This window comes from Callithrix jacchus, chromosome 5, assembly GCF_049354715.1.
Source record: "Callithrix jacchus isolate 240 chromosome 5, calJac240_pri, whole genome shotgun sequence".
In the NCBI taxonomy this organism is placed as follows: Eukaryota; Metazoa; Chordata; class Mammalia; order Primates; family Cebidae; genus Callithrix; species Callithrix jacchus.
In genome coordinates, this window is record NC_133506.1 from 45,376,813 (window position 1) to 45,398,225 (window position 21,413).

At 43.4% G+C, this 21,413-nt stretch overlaps 1 protein-coding gene and 1 pseudogene across 9 annotated transcripts in view; both read left to right on the forward strand.

Annotated features, from left to right (window-relative positions):
• Nucleotides 1–21,413, forward strand: part of SLC9A8 (solute carrier family 9 member A8) — an 85,128-nt gene that overhangs the window by 16,455 nt on the left and 47,260 nt on the right. For 7 of the 9 annotated variants that reach the window (XR_619879.6, XR_013535248.1, XM_035298909.3 and 4 more), the window contains exons 4-5: nucleotides 13,846–13,904; nucleotides 21,174–21,257. Coding sequence is in view for 7 of the 9 variants with exons in the window: in XM_035298909.3 (XP_035154800.1) it covers nucleotides 13,846–13,904; nucleotides 21,174–21,257 (143 nt within the window). In the remaining 2 variants the exon portion in view is untranslated. Of the gene's footprint in view, nucleotides 1–3,430; nucleotides 3,656–13,376; nucleotides 13,589–13,845; nucleotides 13,905–21,173; nucleotides 21,258–21,413 lie in introns of those variants that run through there. The other 2 variants (XM_054255450.2, XM_054255451.2) reach the window with 2 other exon arrangements.
• On the forward strand, nucleotides 1,575–3,424 carry LOC144582500 (cytokine-like nuclear factor N-PAC pseudogene; annotated as a pseudogene).

Consider the following 21,413-nt stretch of genomic DNA (forward strand, 5'->3'; position numbering starts at 1 on the left):
GAGATCACCTGAGGTCAGTAGTTCGAGACCAGCTTGGTCAACAAGGCAAAACCCCACCTCTACTAAAAATACAAAAATTAGCCAGGCGTGGTGGTGCACGCCTATAGTCCCAGCTACTCTGGAGTCTGAGGCAGGAGAACCACTTGAACTTGGGAGGTAGAGGGTGCAGTGAGCTGAGATCATGCCAGTGCATTCTAGCCTGGGAGGCAGATCGAGACACCATCTCAGAAAAAAAGAAACAAAATGAAATACTTGTAAGCATATTGCCCAGCATCCTCTGTTGAATAATATCGAAAACGGGAGTTTGCCTCCAACTCCAACAGTCATGCCTTATTTTAGTGAGAAAAGGCCCGATTGGGATTATAAATGGAGGGCTGGAAGTTTGACTTTCAGATGCCAAAGTTTAGCCTTAATACTGCCGATTATTAGAAAAACTATGATCTAATTTACAAACAAGATTTGATCGAATCATTGGGTAAACAGAATATGCAAATGTGCTCCCCACGATAACTTTTTAAACCATGTTTGTGCTATTTAATTCTATTCCTTCTTATTTTTTACTAAAATATTTTATTTTATTTTATTTTTGTTGTTTTTTAAGGATGGTGCTTTTGGCCAATTACAGCTCTTTTAGAAGTTGTCTAGCAGGCTTTCTGTACCCCCACCAAAAAAAATTGTTTTTAATTAAACAAACAAACAAACAAACAAACAGAAAAGGGCCAGGCACAGTGGCTCACGCCTGTAATCCCAACACTTTGGGAGGCAGAGGTGGGCAGATCACTTGAGGTCAGGGGTTCGAGACCAGTCTGGCCAACATGGCAAAGCCCCATCTCTACTAAAAATGCAAAAATTAGGCATGGTGGCATGCACCTGTAATCTCAGCTACATGGGAGGCTGAGGCAGGAGAATTACTTGAACCTGTTAGATGGAGGTTGTCATGAGCCAAGGTTGTGCCACTGAATGCCAGCCTGGATGACAGAGTGAGACTCTGTCTCAAGCCAATGATAATGTATTAATATATTTTACACATTAGCACAGTGCTTGGCACATGGTATGAGTGTGTGGGTATGCATTTATTTCTTTTTAACACAGTGCAAATCCATAGGGGTGTGTGTGTGTATATATATATGTATATATATACTTTTTTTGAGAGAGAGAGAGAACTTGTGCTGTGATTGTACATTTTGTAATCTGATTATTAATACATTTGAGGATTTTTTAGGGGCCCATGCTTCGGGGATGGTTGGGTGGTGAGATGGCAGCTGTGAATCCGCTGTTTATCGACTTGGTGTGGGGGAAACTCAGCCAGTATCCTCCTTGGCCAGGAAAGATTGTTAACCCATCAAAGGACTTGAAGAAACCTCGTGGAAAGAAATGCTTCTTTGTGGAACTTTTTGGAACAGAAGATCATGCCTGGATCAGAATGAAACAACTGAAGCCATGTCATGCTCATAAAGAGGAAATGATAAAGATTAGCAAGGGTAGACTATTCCAGCAAGTGGTGGATGCTATCAGAGAGTTTCTCAGGAGAGCCCAAAGGGAAAGACCAGACATCATCCTACAATTCTGCTAATGACAAGAATCGGCATAATTCCAGTGAGGAGAGAAGTAGGCCAAACTCAGGAGACGAGAGCGAAAACTTAGCCTGTCTGAAGGGAAAGTGAGGAAGAAAATGGGAGAAGGAAAGAAGAGGATGTCTTCAGCCTCTTCAGAGAGAGGCACCAAATCCCCTCTGAAAAGAGCCCCAAGAGCAAAGTCCCTGGATGTGGGGTCAGCTCCCAAAGGATGAGAAGACTCTTAACATCCCTGAGTCTAGTACTGTGAAGTGGATAATGGCTGGACCGATGGCCACGTTTAAATGGCAGCCAACCACAGATGAGTCTGTTAAAGATGCAGATCCTCATTTGCATCACTTCCTACTAAGCCAAACAGAGAAGCCAGCTGTCTGTTACTAGGAAATCGCAGAGAAGTTTAAAATGTGTGAAGAGGAAGCTGGTTCCACCTCCATCCGGGCAGCCGACAGCACGGCTATGAATGGCAGCATCACAAACAAAAAGATAGGATTTGGAGGCTTTGGTCTCATGGGAAGTGGAATCGTCTCCAACTTGCTAAAAATTGGTCACATAGTGACTATTTGGAACTGCACTGCAAAGAAATGTGATTTGTTCATCTAGGAGGGGCCTGCCTGGGAAGAACGCCCGCAGAAGCCTTCTCAACCTGTGATATCTCTTTCACCTGCATGTCGGATCCCGAGGCAGCCAAGGACCTGGTGCTGGGCCCCAGTGGTGTGCAGCAAGGAATCCATTCTGGGAAGTGCTATGTGGACATGTCAACAGTGGACACTGACATAGTCACTGAGCTGGCCCAGGTGAAGTGTCCAGTTTAGGGGGGCGCTTTCCAGAAGCTGCCATCTCAGGGAATCAGCAGCTGTCTAATCACGGGATGTTAGTGATCTTAGCAGCTGGAGACGGGCTAATATGAGGACTGTGGCATCTGCTTCCAGGCAATGGAGAAGACCTCCTTCCTAGGTGAAATTGGCAACACAGCCAAGATGGTGCTGATCATGAACATGGTCCAAGGGAGCTTCATGGTCACCGTCGCTGAGGAGCTGACTCTGGCCCAGATAACAGGCCAGTCCCAGCAGACACTCTTGGACATCCTCAATCAGGGACAATTGACCAGCATCTTCCTAGACCAGAAGTGCCAAAATATCCTGCAAGGAAACTTTAAGCCTGATTTCTTCCTGAAATACATTCAGAAGGATCTCCGCTTAGCCATTGCGCTGGGCAATGTGGTCAACCATCTGACTTCCATGGCAGCTGCAGCCAATGAGGTGTACAGAAGAGCGAAGGCACTGGACCAGTCGACAATGTCCACCGTGTACTGAGCCTACATACGCTAAGCCATCAACACCCCGCCCCCACCCCTCTAATCTCCCTCTGACCCCCTCTTCCTCACATGCGTTCAGGGGCCTGGGACTTTGCTCTGGACCCACCTGTCTCCATTTCCTTTTGTCTAGACTTTGAGACTTGCCAGCAGCATAGCACACAGCAGCACCCTTCCTTTGAGGCTGGTGTGGAGGGGATGAGAGTCAGGAAAGTTCTTGAGCTTGGCACTGGCCCCTAGATGAGGTGACTGTGTGTTCACACACACACAAACACACCCACACACATACACTGGCTCTTGCCCCAGGATAGAAGCTGCCCAGAAACTGCTGCCTGGCTTTTTTCTTCTTCTAAGCTTCTCTTATCTTAAACCCCTTCCAGTCAAGGAACTAGAATCAGCAGTGAGAGTTGGAGGCCTTGTCATCACCTTTGACCATGAGCTTTTAGGGAAAAAAAAAAAAGAGAGAGTTGGAGGTTTTCCCACAGCTTCCTCCAGAGTGAAGAGGCTGTAGTCATGTCCACATCCCCCATTTAATCCCCTGCAGGGAGAGGCCTTGGGCACAGATAAGCCAGCACAGACTCCAGACGGAGGGTCCCATGGGGCCTCCAACCTCATGTGAGCTGAGAATGAGAAAGATTTTCACATCGAAGCATCCAGTGTGCACCCAGCGCTCCATAGATGCCTTTGTGAACTGAAAAGAGACTGGCAGCGTCCTGCGAAGATGGGGGCCCTGGTTTTATGGAGAGTATGGTGAGCAGCCAGCCTGCAGGTGAGCATGGAGGCCCAGCCCTCACTGCAGTAAAGCAACACCCCAGTCGCCACTGCCACAGTGGGCACTTTCTTCTCCTTGGGCTGTTATAGTATTGGATTTGCATTCCAGCCCTTGTTAGGGGGTCCTCAGGGTCACTAGTGAGGAGCCAAGAGGAGTGGGGGTTAGGGGACACACCTTCCTGTTTCTGTTAGGCCACAGACTCTTCACCTGGCTCTGAAGAGCCGCTCTGACCTTGGTCCCCTCCCAGCGGTCCCACCTTCTTCAGCCTGCCCTGCCAAGACCCCTGCATGCCCACTGCTCTCCATCCTCCCTCCTTCCCCTTTCCTCCAGTGGAGACAGTATTTCTTTCTGTCTGTCCCTTCTTTGGTTCAGACCCAGCCTGATCAATGATGAGCATTTCTTTTCTTTTTTTTAAAAAGATGGGGTTTCACCATGATGGCCAGGCTGGTCTTGAACTGACCTCAGGTGGTCCACCCACCTCAGTCTCCCAAAGTGCTATGATTACAGGCATGAGCCACCGCGCCCAGCAATGATGAACATTTCTTAGGCTCAGCTCTTGATATGGAAACGAGTTTCTTCACTCCAGCCAGCATCATGGTCTTTGGTGCTTCCTGGGCACAGAGTCTGTTGGGAGGGAAAAGAACTGGGCCTGACCTACCTGAATTGACCCTCCTGGGTGGGTCTGGGACATCCTGAAGGCCCTAGCATTTCTCCTTGGATAGGGGACCAGAGGGGCCTTGGGATGTTAAATAAAAACAGAGATATCACCCAAGGGATGTCAATTTCTTATCCCTCTGCATGGGTTTTCCAAAGGAATAATTTGTAGAAGGCCAGCACTTAGGGCACAATATGTACTTATATATAAGGCAGCCACACTGGAGTGGGGTCCCTCCCCCTCACAGCTTTGGCCCCATTCACAGATTAGAACCTGGGTTAGAGGATTGCTGAAGACAAGTGGGGAGGGCAGGAAAGATGCCTTTCAGGTTTTTAGCACAGTTCATTTTGAAGCATTTCTGTTTGAACACAAAGGCTGTTCTAGTCCTGGCAGGACACACTCTGGGGGTGGGGGAAGGTGGGGGAAGATGGGGTAATGTAACCAGTTGGTCAGTGTTGTCTTAATATTGTTGCCAGTTCTATAAAGTTCCTTTTCATAAACATTTCTGTTTAAGCTATTTCACCTTTGTTTTGAAATCCTTCCCTTTTTTTTTTTGAGACAAAGTCTCACTCTTGTTACCCAGTGCAGTGGTGTGATCTTGACTCACTGCAACCTCCGCCTTCTGGGTTCAAGTGATTCTTCTGCCTCAGTCTCCCAAGTAGCTGGGACTACAGGCACCCACCACCACACCTGGCTGATTTTTGTATTTTTAGAAGACACAGGGTTTCACCACATTGACCAGGATGTTCTTGATCTCCTGACCTTGTGACCCGCCTGCCTCGGCCTCCCAGAGTGCTGGGATTACAGGCATAAGCCACAGCACCTGGCCAAAATCCTTCCCTTTAAGCAGAAAATGTGATACTTGTGAAAAAGCTTGTAAGAAAGCCCCTCCCTTTTTTTTTTTAAACCTTTAAATGACAAATCTAGGTAATTAAGGTTGTGAATTTTTATTTTTGCTTTGTTTTTATTTTTTTAAAAAGAAGAAAGGGAGCTCCCACCATGTTGGGGGGGGGCGTCCAGAGAGCTGGAAATCCCTCTTTTTGTTTTGTTTTTAATGAACATTTGTCTTTCAGAATAGGATGGTGCAATAATATTTAAATGGCAAAAACAAAACATGATTTTGTGCAGTTAAAACTACAAGAAAAAACATTTCTTGGTAACAAAAAAAATAATACATTTGAAACATTTTTCATGTAACCTTACTGACCAGGAATATTTATGTTTTACAGTCATGATGGTAGCCCTGTAGTGCACTCTGGGAGTGAGCAAGCATTGGCAGTTCATTGTAGTAGTGTAGGCAGCCTGTAGTAGTACAGTCTTCTGTGTCTTTAGCATGATTAGGTGGTAGGATGCACCGGAGCTAGTGGGCCAGCATCACTTGCTGGTCCTAAGCTCTCAGAAAAGCTGCTTAAACTCTCTGAGCCTTCCTACAGTGTTCTTTTGAGGATTAGAAGAAATTAAAGTGACAAATCCTGGAAGAAGAGGCTCAACAAATAATCATTAATTGCTCCTGATCTTCTGAATGGAGTAATGTCCTTAATGAGGTGTGTGCGCAAAGATCAACTAGGAGCAAAGGAAAATGTTAGAACTTGAGTTTCTATTTATTTTTAACCTCACTCTTTTACAATTTCTTTTTTTTGTGAATATTTTAAAATACACGCTGGGCACGGTGGCTCATGCCTGTAATCCCAGCACCTTTGGGAGGCTGAGGCAGGTGGATCACCTGAGGTTGGGAGTTCAAGATCAGCCGGGCCAACATGGTGAAACCCAGTCTCTATTAAAAATACAATCATTAGCTGAGTATGGTGGCATACAGTTTTAATACCAGCTAGTCTATATATCTATGTATATATAGTGGTACATGGCTGGGTGCAGTGGCTCCTGCCAGTAATCCCAGCACTTTGGGAGCCCAAGGCAGGCAGATCACTTGAGGTCAGGAGTTCAAGACCAGCCTGAGCGACATGGTAAAGCCATGTCTCTACAAAAAAATTAGCCAGGCGTGGTGGTGCGTACCTGTAGTCCCAGCTACTTCAGAGGCTGAGGCAGGAGAGTTGCTTGAATCCAGGAGGTTGCAGTGAGCACTTCAGCCTGGGCAACAGAATGAGACTTCATCTCAAAAAAAAAAAAAAAGTGTGTGTGTGTGTGTGTGTGTGTGTGTAGTAATGCAGTAGCTCTTTTTGTTTGAGAGAGTTTCACTCTTGTTGCCCAGGCTGGAGTGCAAGGGCATGGTCTCAGCTCACCACATCCTCCACTTCCTGGGTTCAAGCAATTCTCCTGCTTCAGCCTCCCAAGTAGCTGGGATTACAGGCATGTACCACCACTCCTGGCTAATTTTGTATTTTTAGTAGAGACAGAGTTTCTCCATGTTGGTCAGGCTGGTCTCAAACTCCTGACCTCAAACAATCCACTTGCCTCGGCTTCCCAAAGTGCTGGGATTGCAGGCATGAGCACCTGGCCTCTTTCCACCTTTTGGCTGTTTCAGATAATGCTGTTGGGAACATCTGTGTACAAGTTTTCACATGAACATGTTTTCAGTTTCTTTGAGTAGAATTTCTGGGTCATATGGTAACTTTGAGTAATTGCCAAACTTTTCCATGGCGGTTACACCATTTTACATCCCATCAGCAATGTATGAGTGTTCCTGTTTCTCTATATCCTTGCCAACACTTGTTTTCCATTTTAAAATTACACTGAAAGAAATCTCGAGACCCTAAAATCACTACGCTAAAAGGAAAAGTCAAGCTGGAAACTGTTTGGGACAAACCTGCCTCCCATTCTGTTCCTAAAAAGATAGCTACTGAGATACAAAAGCTACATACTTCCTTCTCAGTTTTTACACAGGAAGCTTCCTTGTGGGCAAGGGACAGAACTCAAAGTCATCCCTCTGCTCGCTGAGATAAATGCATTTCTGATTGCTTCCTTTGGAAAGGCTAATCAGAAACTCAAAAGAATGCAGCTGTTTGTCTCAAATTTATTTACCTATGACCTGGAAGCCCCCTCCTTGCTTCTAGCAGTCCTGCCTTTCCAGACAGAACCAATGTTGATAGATGTCTCATGTCTCCCTAAAATGTATAAAACCAAGCTGTGCCCCAACCACCTTGGGCACATGTTATCAGGACCTCCTGAGGCTGTGTCACAGGCCTGTGTCACGTCTTTAACCTTGGCAAAATAAACTTCCTAACTTAACTGAGACTTGTCTCCAATACTGTGGTTTATATAACCATCCTAGTGGGTGTGGACTGGTATCTCACTGTAGTTTTTATTTGCATTTCCCTAATGATTGATGATGTTGCACATCTTTTCATGTTTCTCTGCCATTTGTGTATCACCTTCTCTGAAATATCTATTCTATTTATTTGTTTATTTTGATTGTATTGTATTTTATGTTTTGAGATGGGAGTCTCCCTCTGTCCCCCAGGCTAGAGTACAGTGACATGATTTTGGCTCAATGCAACCTCCGCCTCTTGGATTCAAGCGATTGTTCTGCTTCAGCTTCCTGAGTAGCTGGAATTAGACGTGTCCATCATCATGCCCAGTTAATTTTTGTATTTTTTTTTCCTTTTTTTTTTTTTTTTCTAAAGACGGGGTTTCACCATGTTGGTCAGGCTGGTCTTGAATTCTCGACCTCAGGTGATCCGCCCGCCTTGGCCTCCAAAGTGCTTGGATTATAGGCGTGAGCCACTGCGCCTGGCCAATTTTTTATTTTTTAAGTAGAGACAGGGTTTTACCATGTTGGGCAGGCTGGTCTCAAACTCCTGACCTCAGGTGATCCACCCACCTCGGCCTCCCAGAGTGTTGGGATTACAGGCATGAGCCACTGCACCCAGCTTCAATTTTATTTTTAATTAAAAAAATTTTTTTTTTAAATATTTAGAGTCAAGGGTCTTGCTCTGTCACCCAGGCTGGAGTGCATTGGTAGGATTATAACTCACTGCAGCATCCACCTCCTGGGCTCAAGCAGTCTTCCCGTCTCAGCTGCCTGAGTAGGACTGCAGGCACATACCACCACATCTGGCTAATATTTTTCTTTTTTTTTTTTTTAATATATTTTAAAACAAAGTCTCACTCTGTTACCCAAGCTGGAATGTAGTGGCACCATCACAGCGTACTGTAGGCTCCACCTCCCATGCTTAAGTGATGTAGCCACTTCAGCCTCCCACAACTGGACTACAGGTGCAGACAACCATATGTAGCTATTTTGTTTTTAATTTATTATTATTTTTTAAGGCTAGTCAAGTGAAGCAGTGGGAGTGGAGAAAGAACAAATAAATCTGTAACTGGTTGTGATCAATTAGTTGTAAACACCACAGCACTCGGACCAGCCAGCTATTTTTTTTTTTTTTTGAGACAGAGTCTCACTCTGTCACCCTGGCTGGAATGCAGTGGTTCAATCTCAGCTCACTGCAACCTCTACCTCCCAGGTTCAAGTGACTCTTGCCTCAGCTTCCAGAGTAGCTGGGATTACAGGCACCACCACCATGCCCAGCTAATTTTTGTATTTTTAGTACTAAGAGACCAGGGTTTTACCATGTTGGCCAGGCTGGTCTTAAACTCCTAACCTCAGGTGATTCGCCTGCTTTACTGTCCTAAAGTGCTGAGATTACAGGCTTGAGCCATCACACCTGGCCCTTAGCTAATTTTTAATTTTTTTTTGTAGAGACAGGGTTTCCCTATGATGCTTAGGCTGGTTTTGAACTCTTGGGTCCAAGTAATCCTCCTCCGTCCTCAGCTTCCCAAAGTGCTGGAATTAGATGTGTAAGCTACTATGCCTGGTCAGAAATATCTATTCAGTTTGTGGTCTCCTCCTCCTCCTCCTCTCCCTGCTCCCATTCCCCCTGCCCCCCCGCCATTACATGTGTGAGCTACTGTGCCTGGTCAGAAATATCTATACAGTTTGTGGCTTTTTTTCTCCCCCTGCCTCCCTTATTTCTTCTTCTTCTTTTTTTTTAACCAGGGATGGGGTCTTGCTATGATGAACAGGCTGGAGTGCAATGGCTGTTTATAGGCACTGTCATGGTATACTACAGTCTTGAACTCCTGGGCTCAAGCGATCCCCCTGCCTTAGCTTCCTGAGTAGTTAGGATATAAGCAGGTCCCACTGCGCTTGGTTCTGTGGCATTTTTTGTTGTTTTTTGTTTGTTTGCTTGTTTGAGACAGAGTTTCACTCTTGTTGCCCAGGCTGGAGTGCAGTGGCACAATCTCGGCTCACTGCAACCTCTGCCTCCTGGGTTCAAGTGATTCTCCTGCCTCAGCCTCCCTAGTAGCTGGGATTACAGACTCCCGCCACCACACCCAGCTAATTTTTTGTATTTTTAGTAGAGATGGTGTTTCACTATGTCTGCCAGGCTGGTGTTGAACTCCTAACCTCAGTCGATCCACCTGCCTTGGCCTCCCAAAGTGCTGGGATTACAGGAGTGAGCCACCATGCCCAGCCAGTTCTGTGGAGTTTTTATACTATGCTGCCAAGCTGTTAACACTAGTGAAGCAAATCTATTCATAATAATCCCTGACTAGATCTCTAAGACTTAACGCTGAGCAAAATAGCAAATCGTAGGATGATACATTACCATACATTTTATATAAATAAATACACGCAGGTGTGCCATGCATACACTTACACATACACACCGGTACTGTTCAGTTAAATATATATATGTAAGAGGAGAGAGAAGGGCTTGATAAAATATTTCCCAAAATTTCCAAGACAGTTTGTTACCTTGGGCCAGGAAGAGAGAGAATGAAGATGTCGGTGGAAGTAGGGTATGATCTAAAGGGGCTTTTGTCTTATTTTTGACATTTTACATAGTATTTATTTACTATTTGGCTAATAAAAAGTATGTAAATAGTATTTATGTACTATTTGGCTAATATTCAGTTTCTCTAGCATAATAAAACGGAATAATGTTTCTCATATCTTAAATTCATGTTAAAGTTTACATTTTCTCTTGTAGGTATTGTAATTAAAATATAATTACAATCTGAAAAAAATAAGAACATGGGAACTGTAGCAGGAGATGGGTTGTTGGGTTAGAATCCATGCTTCATGCTCCCTGGCAAGTAAACATGTATTCATTGACTCCTTTTATAGCTCAGCTTTATTTTGTCTTGGGTCCTTTCTCTTTTTCATAATAATTTTATTATTTTTAATACTATATAACAATTCCAATAACATGAAGGTTTATAAAATTAAAATGAACTTATCTCCCCTGTTCACCTCAGACTACTCACTCTGAGGTCATGTTAGTACAGATCCTTTTCCTGCTCAAATTCTTGTTCTGATACTTTCTCCTACCCCACCCAGTAAGCTGGGCTTCAGTCTTCTCTGGTTGATGGCGGAGCTTCTTCTTCCATGGGAAAGGGAAGTCTTCATTTTGAAGCATCCACGGCAGGGGCCTGCAGGCCCTTGCCTTGCCTTGTGTCACCTCCTACCCGAGACTGTGATTTAGTAGGTCTGGAGTTCTACTTGGGCATCTTTATTTTATAAAAAGTTCCCATGGTGATTCTCGTGAACCAGCAGGGTAAAGACTCATTTTATCTAGGGAGTTGCAGAGAAATCATAAATTGTGCCCATGCTGCTGCTTTGAGAATTATTTTTGATAGCTGCTTTATGAGAGTGATGAGCCAGTCAGCTTTATGGAAACAAGCCTGAACTTAGGTCTGTTTTTTTCCAGGAATTTCACAGAACTTTTACTTTAGGTTATTTTCAGCATTTGCGTTTTTCTAACTAAATATTCGACATGGAGCTGCTATTTGAGTCTGAGAAAGTGATCGTGAATTTTTTTTTGAAAATGATGGAAATAAACAGTATACGGCAAACTTAGCTTGTAAACTCTTGCCATTTCCCATTGAAAATGGGTGGGTATAGTAAAAATGACAGGCCAGAGTATTCTTGGGTCTTGCTTTAAAAATGCTTTACCTCCCCAACCGTCTGACTTTTGTACTTTATTTTTTATTTATTTATTTATTTTATTTTTTAGGAAGGGAGGAAAGGAGGAAGGGAGGGAGGGAGGGAGGGAAGGAGGGAGGGAGAGAAGGGAAGGAAGGAAATCAAGCAATGAGAGAGACATTGCCGAACTGGATCTAGAGGTCTACAAGTTGATTTCTTTTTTTGAGAGAAGGAAAGAAAAAAGGAGTGAAGGAGAGGAAGAAAGAGGAAGAAAAAGAGGGAGAGAGAACAGAAATGTTGCTTTATTCTAAAAAAAATGTGTATTAATAATGGCCAATCAATGTTTCATTTAAACCTATGAGTAGGTGTGATGTGGTATTGACAAGAATGTATATTTTGTGTATTTAAAGTGGAGAGCTCTATAAATATTTATTAAGTTTACTTGTTCCGGATCTGAGTTGGAGTCCTTGATATCCTTATTAATTTTCTGTCTCATTGAATCTAAGTCTCTATGTATCTGGGTGTTAGGATCGTTAGCTCTTGTTGTTGCATTGATCCTTTTACCACTATATCTTCGTTGCTTTAAAATCTATTTTATCAGATATGAGAATTGCAACTCCTGCTTTTTATTTATTTATTTATTTTTGCTCTCCATTTTGTTGGTAAATCTTTCTCCATCCCTTTGTTTTGAGTCTTTGTGTATCCTTGCATGTGAAATGGGTCTGGATGTAACATGCTGTTGGGTTTTGGCTGTATCTTTTGATTGGGGGATTTAGTCGATTTAAATTTAGGGTTACTGTCATTTGATGTTAACTGGCTGTTTTATCCATTTGTTGATGTAAATTCTTCTTTATGTTGATGCTCTTTACTTTTTGGTATATTTTTAGAAAGGCTGATACTGGTTGTTTCTTTCTATGTGTAATGCTTCTTTCAGAAGCTCTTGTAAAGCAGGCCTGGTGGTAATAAAATCTCTGAGTACTTGCTTGTTCATAAAAGATTTTATTTTTCCTTCAGTTGTGAAGCTTAGTTTGGCTGGATATGAAATTCTGGGCTGAAAGTTCTGTTCTTTAAGGATGTTGAATATTGGCCCCCACTCTCTTCTGGCTTGTAGAGTTTCTACTGAGAGATCTGCTGTAAGTCTGATAGGCTTCCCTTTGTGGGTAACCTGACCTTTCTCTCTGGCAGCTCTTAGTATTTCCTCCTTCGTTTCAACCCTGGTGAATCTAACAATTATGTGCCTTGGGGTTGCTCTTCTTGAGGAATATCTTTGTGGTGGTCTCTGTATTACCTGGGGTTGAATATTGTCCTGCTTTGCTAGTTTAGGAAAATTTTCCTGAATAATATCCTGAAGACTATTTTCCACCTTGGATTCATTCTCTCCGTCGTATTCAGGTACACCTGTCAACCATAAATTTGGTCTTTTCACATAGTCCCACATTTCTTGGAGACTTTGCTCATTCCTTTTTATCCTTTTTTCTCTAATCTTGTCTTCTTGTTTGATTTCATTAAGTTGGACTTCGACCTCTGATATCCTTTCTTCTGCTTCAACAATTTGAGTGTTTAAACCTGTGCATACTTCTCGGAGTTCCCGTATTGTATTCTTCAGTTCCATTAATTCACTTATATTCCTCTCTAAGTTGTCTATTCTCATTAGGATTTCGTCAAACCTTTTGTCAAAGTTCTTAGTTTCTTTACATTGGGCTACAACATGTTCTTTTAACTCACAGAAGTTTCCTATTATCCATGTTCTGAAGCCTGATTCTGTTATTGGGATGCACTGGTTCTCCATCAAGTCTTGTTCCCTTGTTGATGAGGAACTGTGATCCTCTTTGGAGGGAGAGGCGTTCTGATTTTGAGTATTCTCAGCCTTTTTACGCTGGTTTCTTCCCATCATTGTAAATTTATCCACCTGTCGTCTTTATAATTACCAACTTTCAAATTAGGTCTCTGAGTGGACGTCCAAGTTGTTAATTCCCAGGGCCGAAATATGAGCAACCCACTGCGCTGGCCAAAACAGCGGCGTTAAGACAGATGGTGCTTTTCTGCCTGGGAATCTCCAGTCTGGCTTCCTTCTTGAATCCGTAATAGGCGACTCTGCCTTCCCGAGTCCGTGATAGGCGACTCTGCCTTCCCGAGTCTGTAACAGGCAATTCTGCCTTCCCGGAGCTCCAAACCTTAGTCAGAAGGGGAACCAGTCCCGTTTACTCTGCACCGAGAGCTGCCGCTCCGAGGTGCCGGCGAAACCGCTGTGCCGGCCACAAGAGTAGCACTGGCGAACCGTGGAGCTCCTCCACTGGGAATCTTCTGCTCCGTGAGCGACCAAAATTTGTCTGAAAGTGTGGCATCCTCTTGTTCTCTGAGGTTTCAGTGGGAGCTGCAATCCTGAGATGTTAGTGATTGGCCATCTTGGATCGTTCCGTCTGTACTTTATTTTAATGTGTTTGCCTGAGATGTGAGCGAGAAATTCATGTGACTCAAAACTTAACACTAACTTAGTATTATTATGTTTGCAGACATAAAACTTGCAGAACTCCATAAAAGCCATTTAGATACTTTATTGGTCTTATTCAGTTTCTCTAGAATAATAAACTGAGTAATCTTTCTCATATCTTAAATTTATGTTAAAGTTTACATTTTCTCTTGTAGGTATTCTCATGGGAGCAGTTATAAAAATCATAGAGTTTAAAAAACTGGCCAACTGGAAGGTAAGTTTGCCCAACTGTTCGTTTTTAATATAATCACAGTTTTTGGTTGTTCTTAATTTTAGTAACAGTGATGGTTATGCTGACTTTTTTGTAATTACTTGGCTATCAGTGGAGTTGTTTGTGTAATTATATATCCCATTAATTTTTAAGATTTTATTAGATACAGTTGATGCCTTTTTATCTGAGTTTTTGCAAAAGCATAAATCTCATACTGTTTCAAGTCAGCGTGGGAGCACCAATGTAATTTTTTTGTGTTATTTTACTTGCATTTTTATAATCCTAGACTAACCTACTTTATTAGGCAAGAAAATTCTCTAATTAGCATTAAACATTAAATACTGTTTATTGCTCCCTATTCCATCCTAACAGCTGAGGATAATAAAACATACTTGTCCAGTACTTTGAGACACAGTACGTCATGTATTGTAGCCCATATTATCCTCATGACAGTCATGTGAGGTGGATTGACTGAGTATTGTAATTTCATCACCCTGTTTTTACAGATGAAAAAAGTGACATTCAGGGAGATTGGGATGTATTCAGTGTCACAGAACTGGAAAGAACGTGGCTGAGTGGAGTCTTGTGTCCAAATCCCCCGGCCTGAACATGCAGTGTTCTGTCCACCATACCACACTGTCCTTGGTTTCCTGATACACGTACCCTTGTGTTTATGCAGAGGTTGTTAGAGTATGAGCATCATCCTGGGGATGATGGACTCATTGAAACTGGAATTTCAACTTCAACTTGAGCATCCATGTTGAGTAGGGCAAGATTAGCAAGTATGCTACAAAATGGATTTTGTGGAGGAAAATAAGATTCATTTCAAAATAATAAATAATTAGATGGCTAAAATTGATCACATTTGAGCCCTTCCTACTTCGATGCAGCTCCTAGGTGCTAGAATTAATTTACCTGTGAAACTGTAGGGTATAAAATTAGCAAGACAAACCTTATAGCATAACGTAAAACACAATTTGAAGCTGTTATAAGTGGTAGTAATGAAATATTTTATATATTAAATAAATTTTCAAAATATATTTTGAGCTTCGAATAGTGATAGGACACATCTTAGCTGGGGAAGCCTCACTGGAGCACGTTATAGGTGGGATCTCTGCCTTCCTCTGACTTGGTTACATTTAACCACTCTAAGAGTGGGTCAGTACTGACTGGAGAACCTTTCTCTACTCCTAGACTGGATATAGCCTGATGTGTAGATTTTGTCCACTAACCCATTTTGTTTGATCTGATTTAAAAATCAGTTGATTGCCAGGCGCAGTGGCTCAAGCCTGTAATCCCAGCACTTTGGGAGGCCGAGGTGGGTGGATCACGAGGTCAAGAGATCGAGACCATCCTGGTCAACATGATGAAACCCCGTCTCTACTAAAAATACAAAAAATTAGCTGGGCATGGTGGCACGTGCCTGTAATCCCAGCTACTCAGGAGGCTGAGGCAGGAGAATTGCCTGAACTCAGGATGCGGAGGTTGCGGTGAGCCGAGATTGTGCCATTGCACTCGAGCCTGGGTAACAAGAGTGAAACTCCATCTCAAAAATTAAAAAAATTAAAAAAGTTAAAAAAAATAAAAATCAGTTGATCAAGATTGGGCATGGTGGCTCATGTCTGCAATCCCAGCACTCTGGGAGACCGAGATGAGTGGATCACCTGAGCTCAGGAGCTCGAGACCAGCCTGGGCAACATGGGGAAACCCTGTCTCTACAAAAATAGAAAAAAATAAAAAATAAAAATTCAATTGATAAAAATTTAAATTGACTTCAAAACACTTAAAAATTGTTAGATTTTGGCTGGGTGCAGTGGCTGATGCCTGTAATCCTTGGCCTTTGAGAGGCCAAGTTGGGTGAATCACCTGAGTTCAGGAGTTCGAGACTGGCCTGGCCAACATGGTGAAACCCCATCTCTACTAAAAATACAAAAAATTAGCTGGGCGTGGTGGCATGCATCTCTAGTCCCAGCTACTTGGGAGGCTAAGGCATGAGAATTACTTGAACCTGGGAGGCAGAGGTTGCAGTGAGCCAAGACTGAGCCACTGCACTCCAGCCTGGGTGACAGAGTGAGACTCTGTCTGAAAAAAAAGTTAAATTTTAAAATATTACCAGTCTGTATAAAATTCTGGAAATTTTACATGAAATCTGGAACTTCTAGCTTCTCTTGGAAAAGCAGAAGCTCTGTTAATACTAGGTCCAACAGTGATCAGAGCCAGTGAGCAGGGGCTCATTTCCCAGGTCTCATGCAGTGTAGTCCCAAGAAACCTTTGCTTATGACCCCTGCTCTAAGCAGTGGCAATGGGGAATGGGAGATGATCTTTCACTTCTGGTTTTATATGCATCATTGTTACCAAATTTATATTCCAATAGATGTTACTTTTCAAGATAAAATAATAGAATGTATTTAATAGTACAGACCATGAAACCAAAGTTAGGTGATGGATGTGATTAAGTGCCTAAAGTGTCATCCAGACAACCAGTGCTTGACTTCAGAAAAAGGCAGTATTGGGGGTGTTGGCACGTGCCTGTGGTCCCAACTACTTGGGAGGCTGAGGCAGGAGGATTGCTTGAGCCTAGGAGTTTGAGGCTGCAGTTGGTTATAACTGCACCACTGCAGTCCAGCCTGGGCAACAGAGGTGTCTCTAAAAAAAAAAAAAAAGGGCAGGCTTCCTGGAGGAGCCTGCATTTGTGGAGAGTCAGAGTGGGAAGCAGGACACCTCTCTGGAAACCAGATGTGCCGGGAGCAGTGGGAAGTCAGGAAAACAAGAGGAGCTCGTGGTTTCTTTCCATGAAGTTCTGCTTCCAAACTGACCTGCTGGGTCTGCCTTCTACTTGTATTATCATGTGCTTAATATTTTTCTATCAACTTGTTTTTTAATTGTAAATACATATGTACATTTATATTTTCTCTATACATATTTTATTTATTTATTTATTTTGAGACAGAGTCTTGCTTGGTTGCCCAGGCTGGAGTGCAGTGGTGCAATCTCAGCTCAGTGCACCCTCTGCCTCCCAGGTTCAAATGATTCTCCTGTCTCAGCCTCCTGAGTGGCTGGGCAGAAGAACAGACGTGCACCACCATACCTGGCTAATTTTTGTATTTTTAGTAGAGACAGCATTTCACCATGTTAGCCAGGCTGGTCTCAAACTCCTGACCTCAAGTGATCCACTTGCCTTGGCCTCCCAAAGTGCTGGGATTACAGGCATGAGCCACTGTGCCTGGCTGTGGCTAATTTTTTTTTTTTTTTGAGACAGAGTCTCTCTCCATCACCAGGCGCCAGGCTGGAGTGTGGCGCAATATCCGCTCACTGCAACCTCCGCCTCCTGGGTTCAAGCAATTCTCCTGCCTCAGCCTCCCGAGTAGCTGGGACTACAGGCGCTCACCACCACGCCCAGCTAATTTTTGTATATTTAGTAGAGATGGGGTTTCACCATGTTGGCCAAGATGATCTCGATCTCTTGACCTCGTGATTCGCCCGCCTCGGCCTCCCAAAGTGCTGGGATTACAGGCGTGAGCCACTGCTCCCGGCCTGTGGCTAATTTTTTAAATAATTTTTTGTGGCTGGGCATGGTAGCTCACGCCTATAATCCCAGCATTTTGGGAGGCCAAGGCAGGTGGATCACAAGATCAGGAGTTCAAGACCAGCCTGGCTAGCATGGTAAAACCCTGTCTCTACTAAAAAAAATACAAAAAATTAGCCAGACGGGATGGGGTATGCCTGTAATCCCAGCTACTTGGGAGGCTGAGGCAGGAGAATCACTTGAACCCAGGTTGCAGTGAGCCTGAATTGTGCCACTGTACTCCAGCCTGGGCGATAGAATGAGTGTCTCAAGAAAAAAAAAAATTTGGCTGGGTGCGGTGGCTCACACCTGTAATCCTAGCACTTTGGGAGGCCAAGGTGGGTGGATCATCAGAGGTCAGGAGTTCAAGACCAGCCTGGCCGTCATGGTGAAACCCTATCTTAAAAAAAAAAAAAATTGTTTTTTGTAGAGATGGGATATCACTATGCTGCCCAGGCTGATCTTGAATTCCTAAGCCCAAGTGTTCTTCCCGCCTTGGCCTCCCGAAGTGTTAGGATTATAGGTGTGAGCCACCCTGCCTGTCCTATATACTTTTTTTTTTTTTTTTTTGCCAGGGGGCAGGAGGGCTGGGGACAGTCTCACTCTGTTGCCAGGCTGGAGTGCAATGGTGTGATCTCAGCTCACTGCAACCTCCACCTCCCGGGTTCAAGCAATTCTCCTGCCTCAGTCTCCTGAGTAGCTAAGTCTCCTGAGTCTCCAAGTCCTGACCTCGTGATCCACCTACCTTGGCCTCCCAGAGTGTTGGGATTACAGGCATGAGCCACCGTGCCCACCCATATTTATTTTCAAGGCAACGTTAGTACTCTTTTAATTCAGAAACTAATATTGTTTTGTAAACATGATAAAAATGAAGTAGTACAGATGCCTGCTGAAGCATCAGGGCAGCCGAAGCTGCTCTCTGTCAAGGGAGATCAGCACATTGGAGAGAGCCCTTAGAGGCAGTATTGCCATCCTAAGATGTCTTTGATTTATTTGGGACGGAAGAAATAATCAAAAGGGGCTGACTTTCAATTCATTAAGTCAGTGGTATTTGACACACGTTGCTCAAGTGCCACCTAAAACCACCTCAGACCATTTTGGGGGAGTCATTGACAAGAGGAGCTACAACACCGTTTCACTGAAAGGCACTGTATTCATAAGGGCTGCAGTAACAAATTACCACAAACTGAGTGGCTTAAAACAACAAAGATTTGTTTTCTCACAGTTCTGGAGGCCGAAAGTGAGAAAAGGTATCAGTAGGACCAGGTTCCCTCCAAAGACTCTCAAAAAGAATTCTTCATTGTGTCTTCCAGCTTCTGGTGGCCCAGGTTTTCCTTGGCCTGTGGCTGTGTCACTCTTGTCTCTGTGCCCACATGGGCTTCTTCTCTGTGCTTTGTTCTGTCTCTGACAAGTCAACGTTTGCTGCATTTGGCCTTCCCTTATCTAGTGTAATGTCATCTAGAACCTTACCTTCATTAGATCTACAGAGATTCTATTTCCAAATAAGGTCACATTCTGAGGGTCCTGGTAGATATGAACTGGGGTGGGGGTTGGGGTATACCGTGTAACTCCATTATAGGTAGATTCTCCTTCTTCCCAGGAGGGATTAGTTTTGCACCTCCAAAAGGCTGTATATAGTGGTCCTGCTGCACAGATCATGGGAATAGGTTGCCCCGTAAAACCCAGAGCTTGGCCCATTTTTTTTCACACAGTCCCAGTCTGAATCATGAGCTTATTGTATATGCTGCTATTTTAAAACTTAAGGCATTTCAGAAGTCATCATTTGCTTCTATTTTGAGCCTTTTTTGAATATTTTTTTAGTCTTTATGGTAACAGCTGTACATTTGTAGGAATACATTTAGGCATTCTTTGGATTAGGGGTTTTGACAAGAAATTAGACCGTTAAAATTGTGACGCGGGAAATATTCATATGAAAAAAGGCCTGATTTTGTTTTTTTTTGAGATGGAGTTTTGCTCTTGTTGCCCAGGCTGAAGTGCAATGGCACGATATTGGCTCACTGCAACCTCTGCCTCCCGGGTTCAAGCAGTTCTCCAGCCTCAGCCTCCCAAGTAGCTGAGATTACAGGCATGCGCCACCACGCCCAGCTAATTTTGTATTTTTAGGAGAGATGGGGTTTCTCCATGTTGGTCAGACTGGTGTTGAACTCCCGACCTCAGCTGATCTGCCCACCTCAGCCTCTCAAAGTGCTGAATTACAGGCGTGAGCCACTGCACTGGGCCTGATTTTGCATTTTTAAATAGACTGTGTATTACATATAACCATTTTGGGCTTGAGGACCAATATATATTTCCCCCAAATTCTACCAACAACTAGAGAGATATATTAATAATATAGAAAATGAAATTATTATATCATCCCTTCAAAGATGGCTGGTTATATTCTAGAAACATCTTTCCTAATGGCATTTAATATTCAAGTCTGGAAGAGTGGTGCTGTGGTTTGGGTGTTTGTCTCCCCAAACTTCATGTTGAAATTTGATCTTAGGGTTAGAGGTGTTTGGGTCATGGGGGCAGACCCTCATGGATAGACTGATGCCCTTGCTCGGTGGTGGCGGGTGGTGGGTGAGTTCTTACTCTGTTAGTTCCCTATACAGCTGATTGTTAAAAAGAGCCTGGTCCTGCCTCCCTGCCCCCCCGCTTCCTCTCTTGCCATGAATCTCTGCATACTCTGGCTCCCCTTCTCTTCCTCCATGAATGGAAGCAGCCTAAGGTTCTTACCAGATACCCAGTCTTGAACTTTTCCAGACAGCAGAATCATGAGCCAAATAAATGTTATTCCTTTGTAAATTACCCAGCCTCAGGCATTCTTTTATAGCAGGACACATACATGGTAAGGGGCTGTCTTCCCAGCCAAATCCCAAGTCCAAAGAGCATCCACTGGGGACTGTTTCATCATATCAGACTTTGGAAAATGGCAGAGTAGTCTGTGACAAACAGAAAGAAGACAGCTATTTTAACCATATGTAGGATTTACTGTTCCTCTGAGTGGATTGTTTTAGGACTTACCATTACCTTTTTCCTGGAGGATTCCAGTTTGTGGACTTGTTTTGAAAGTATGCAACCAGAATTGAAATTTTCTATATTCAGATTAATTTTCTTTCTGTACTAAGGAATAAAAAACATACTACTGTGTGTTTGGAAGCAGTTCGTTGTGCTATTTCTTTTTGCCAGTCACCTTTAAAATCCTTGTCCGTGCCTGTAATCTCTGAGCTTTGGGAAGCTTAGGTTGGGAGGATTGCTTGAGGCTAGGAGTTTGAGACTAGCCTGGGCAACACAATGGGACCCTGTATCTACAAAAAAAAAATAAGAAAGAAAAAAATTAGCTTAGTGTAGTGGTGCGCACTTGTAGTCCCAGCTCCTCAGGAGGCTAAAGTGAGAGGATCACTTGAGCCCAGGAGGTTGAAGCTGCAGGGAGCTGTGATTACACCACTGCACTGTAGCCTGGGCAACAGAGCAAGACTGTCTCAAAATAATAATAATATAATAATAATAAAATGCGGTTTTATTTTTTTTGGTGGGGGGACCTCTCATTCTGCTTGATTTTATTGTCAAGTAGTTATTTAAACAGTATACGTTTCTACTATACCAGGCCCTGAGAGGAGAATTGTTTTGGCTCTTTATTGATGAATTTATTTCTTAATTACACAAATTTCATGCCTCTTAAGACACCCATTTTCTATTTACAGGAAGAAGAAATGTTTCGTCCAAACATGTTTTTCCTCCTCCTGCTTCCCCCTATTATCTTTGAGTCTGGATATTCATTACACAAGGTGAGACTCTGGCACACATTGGTGCTTTGGTCTGGGGGGTTTCTCATGTTGTAAGGCAAGTTTCTTAAAAGCTTGGGTGTTAATTTAGCAGCAGCAGCAGCAGCTCTGCTCCTTCTTGGGTGTGCTCAGTGGAAGCTGGACTACAGTGCCTGACTT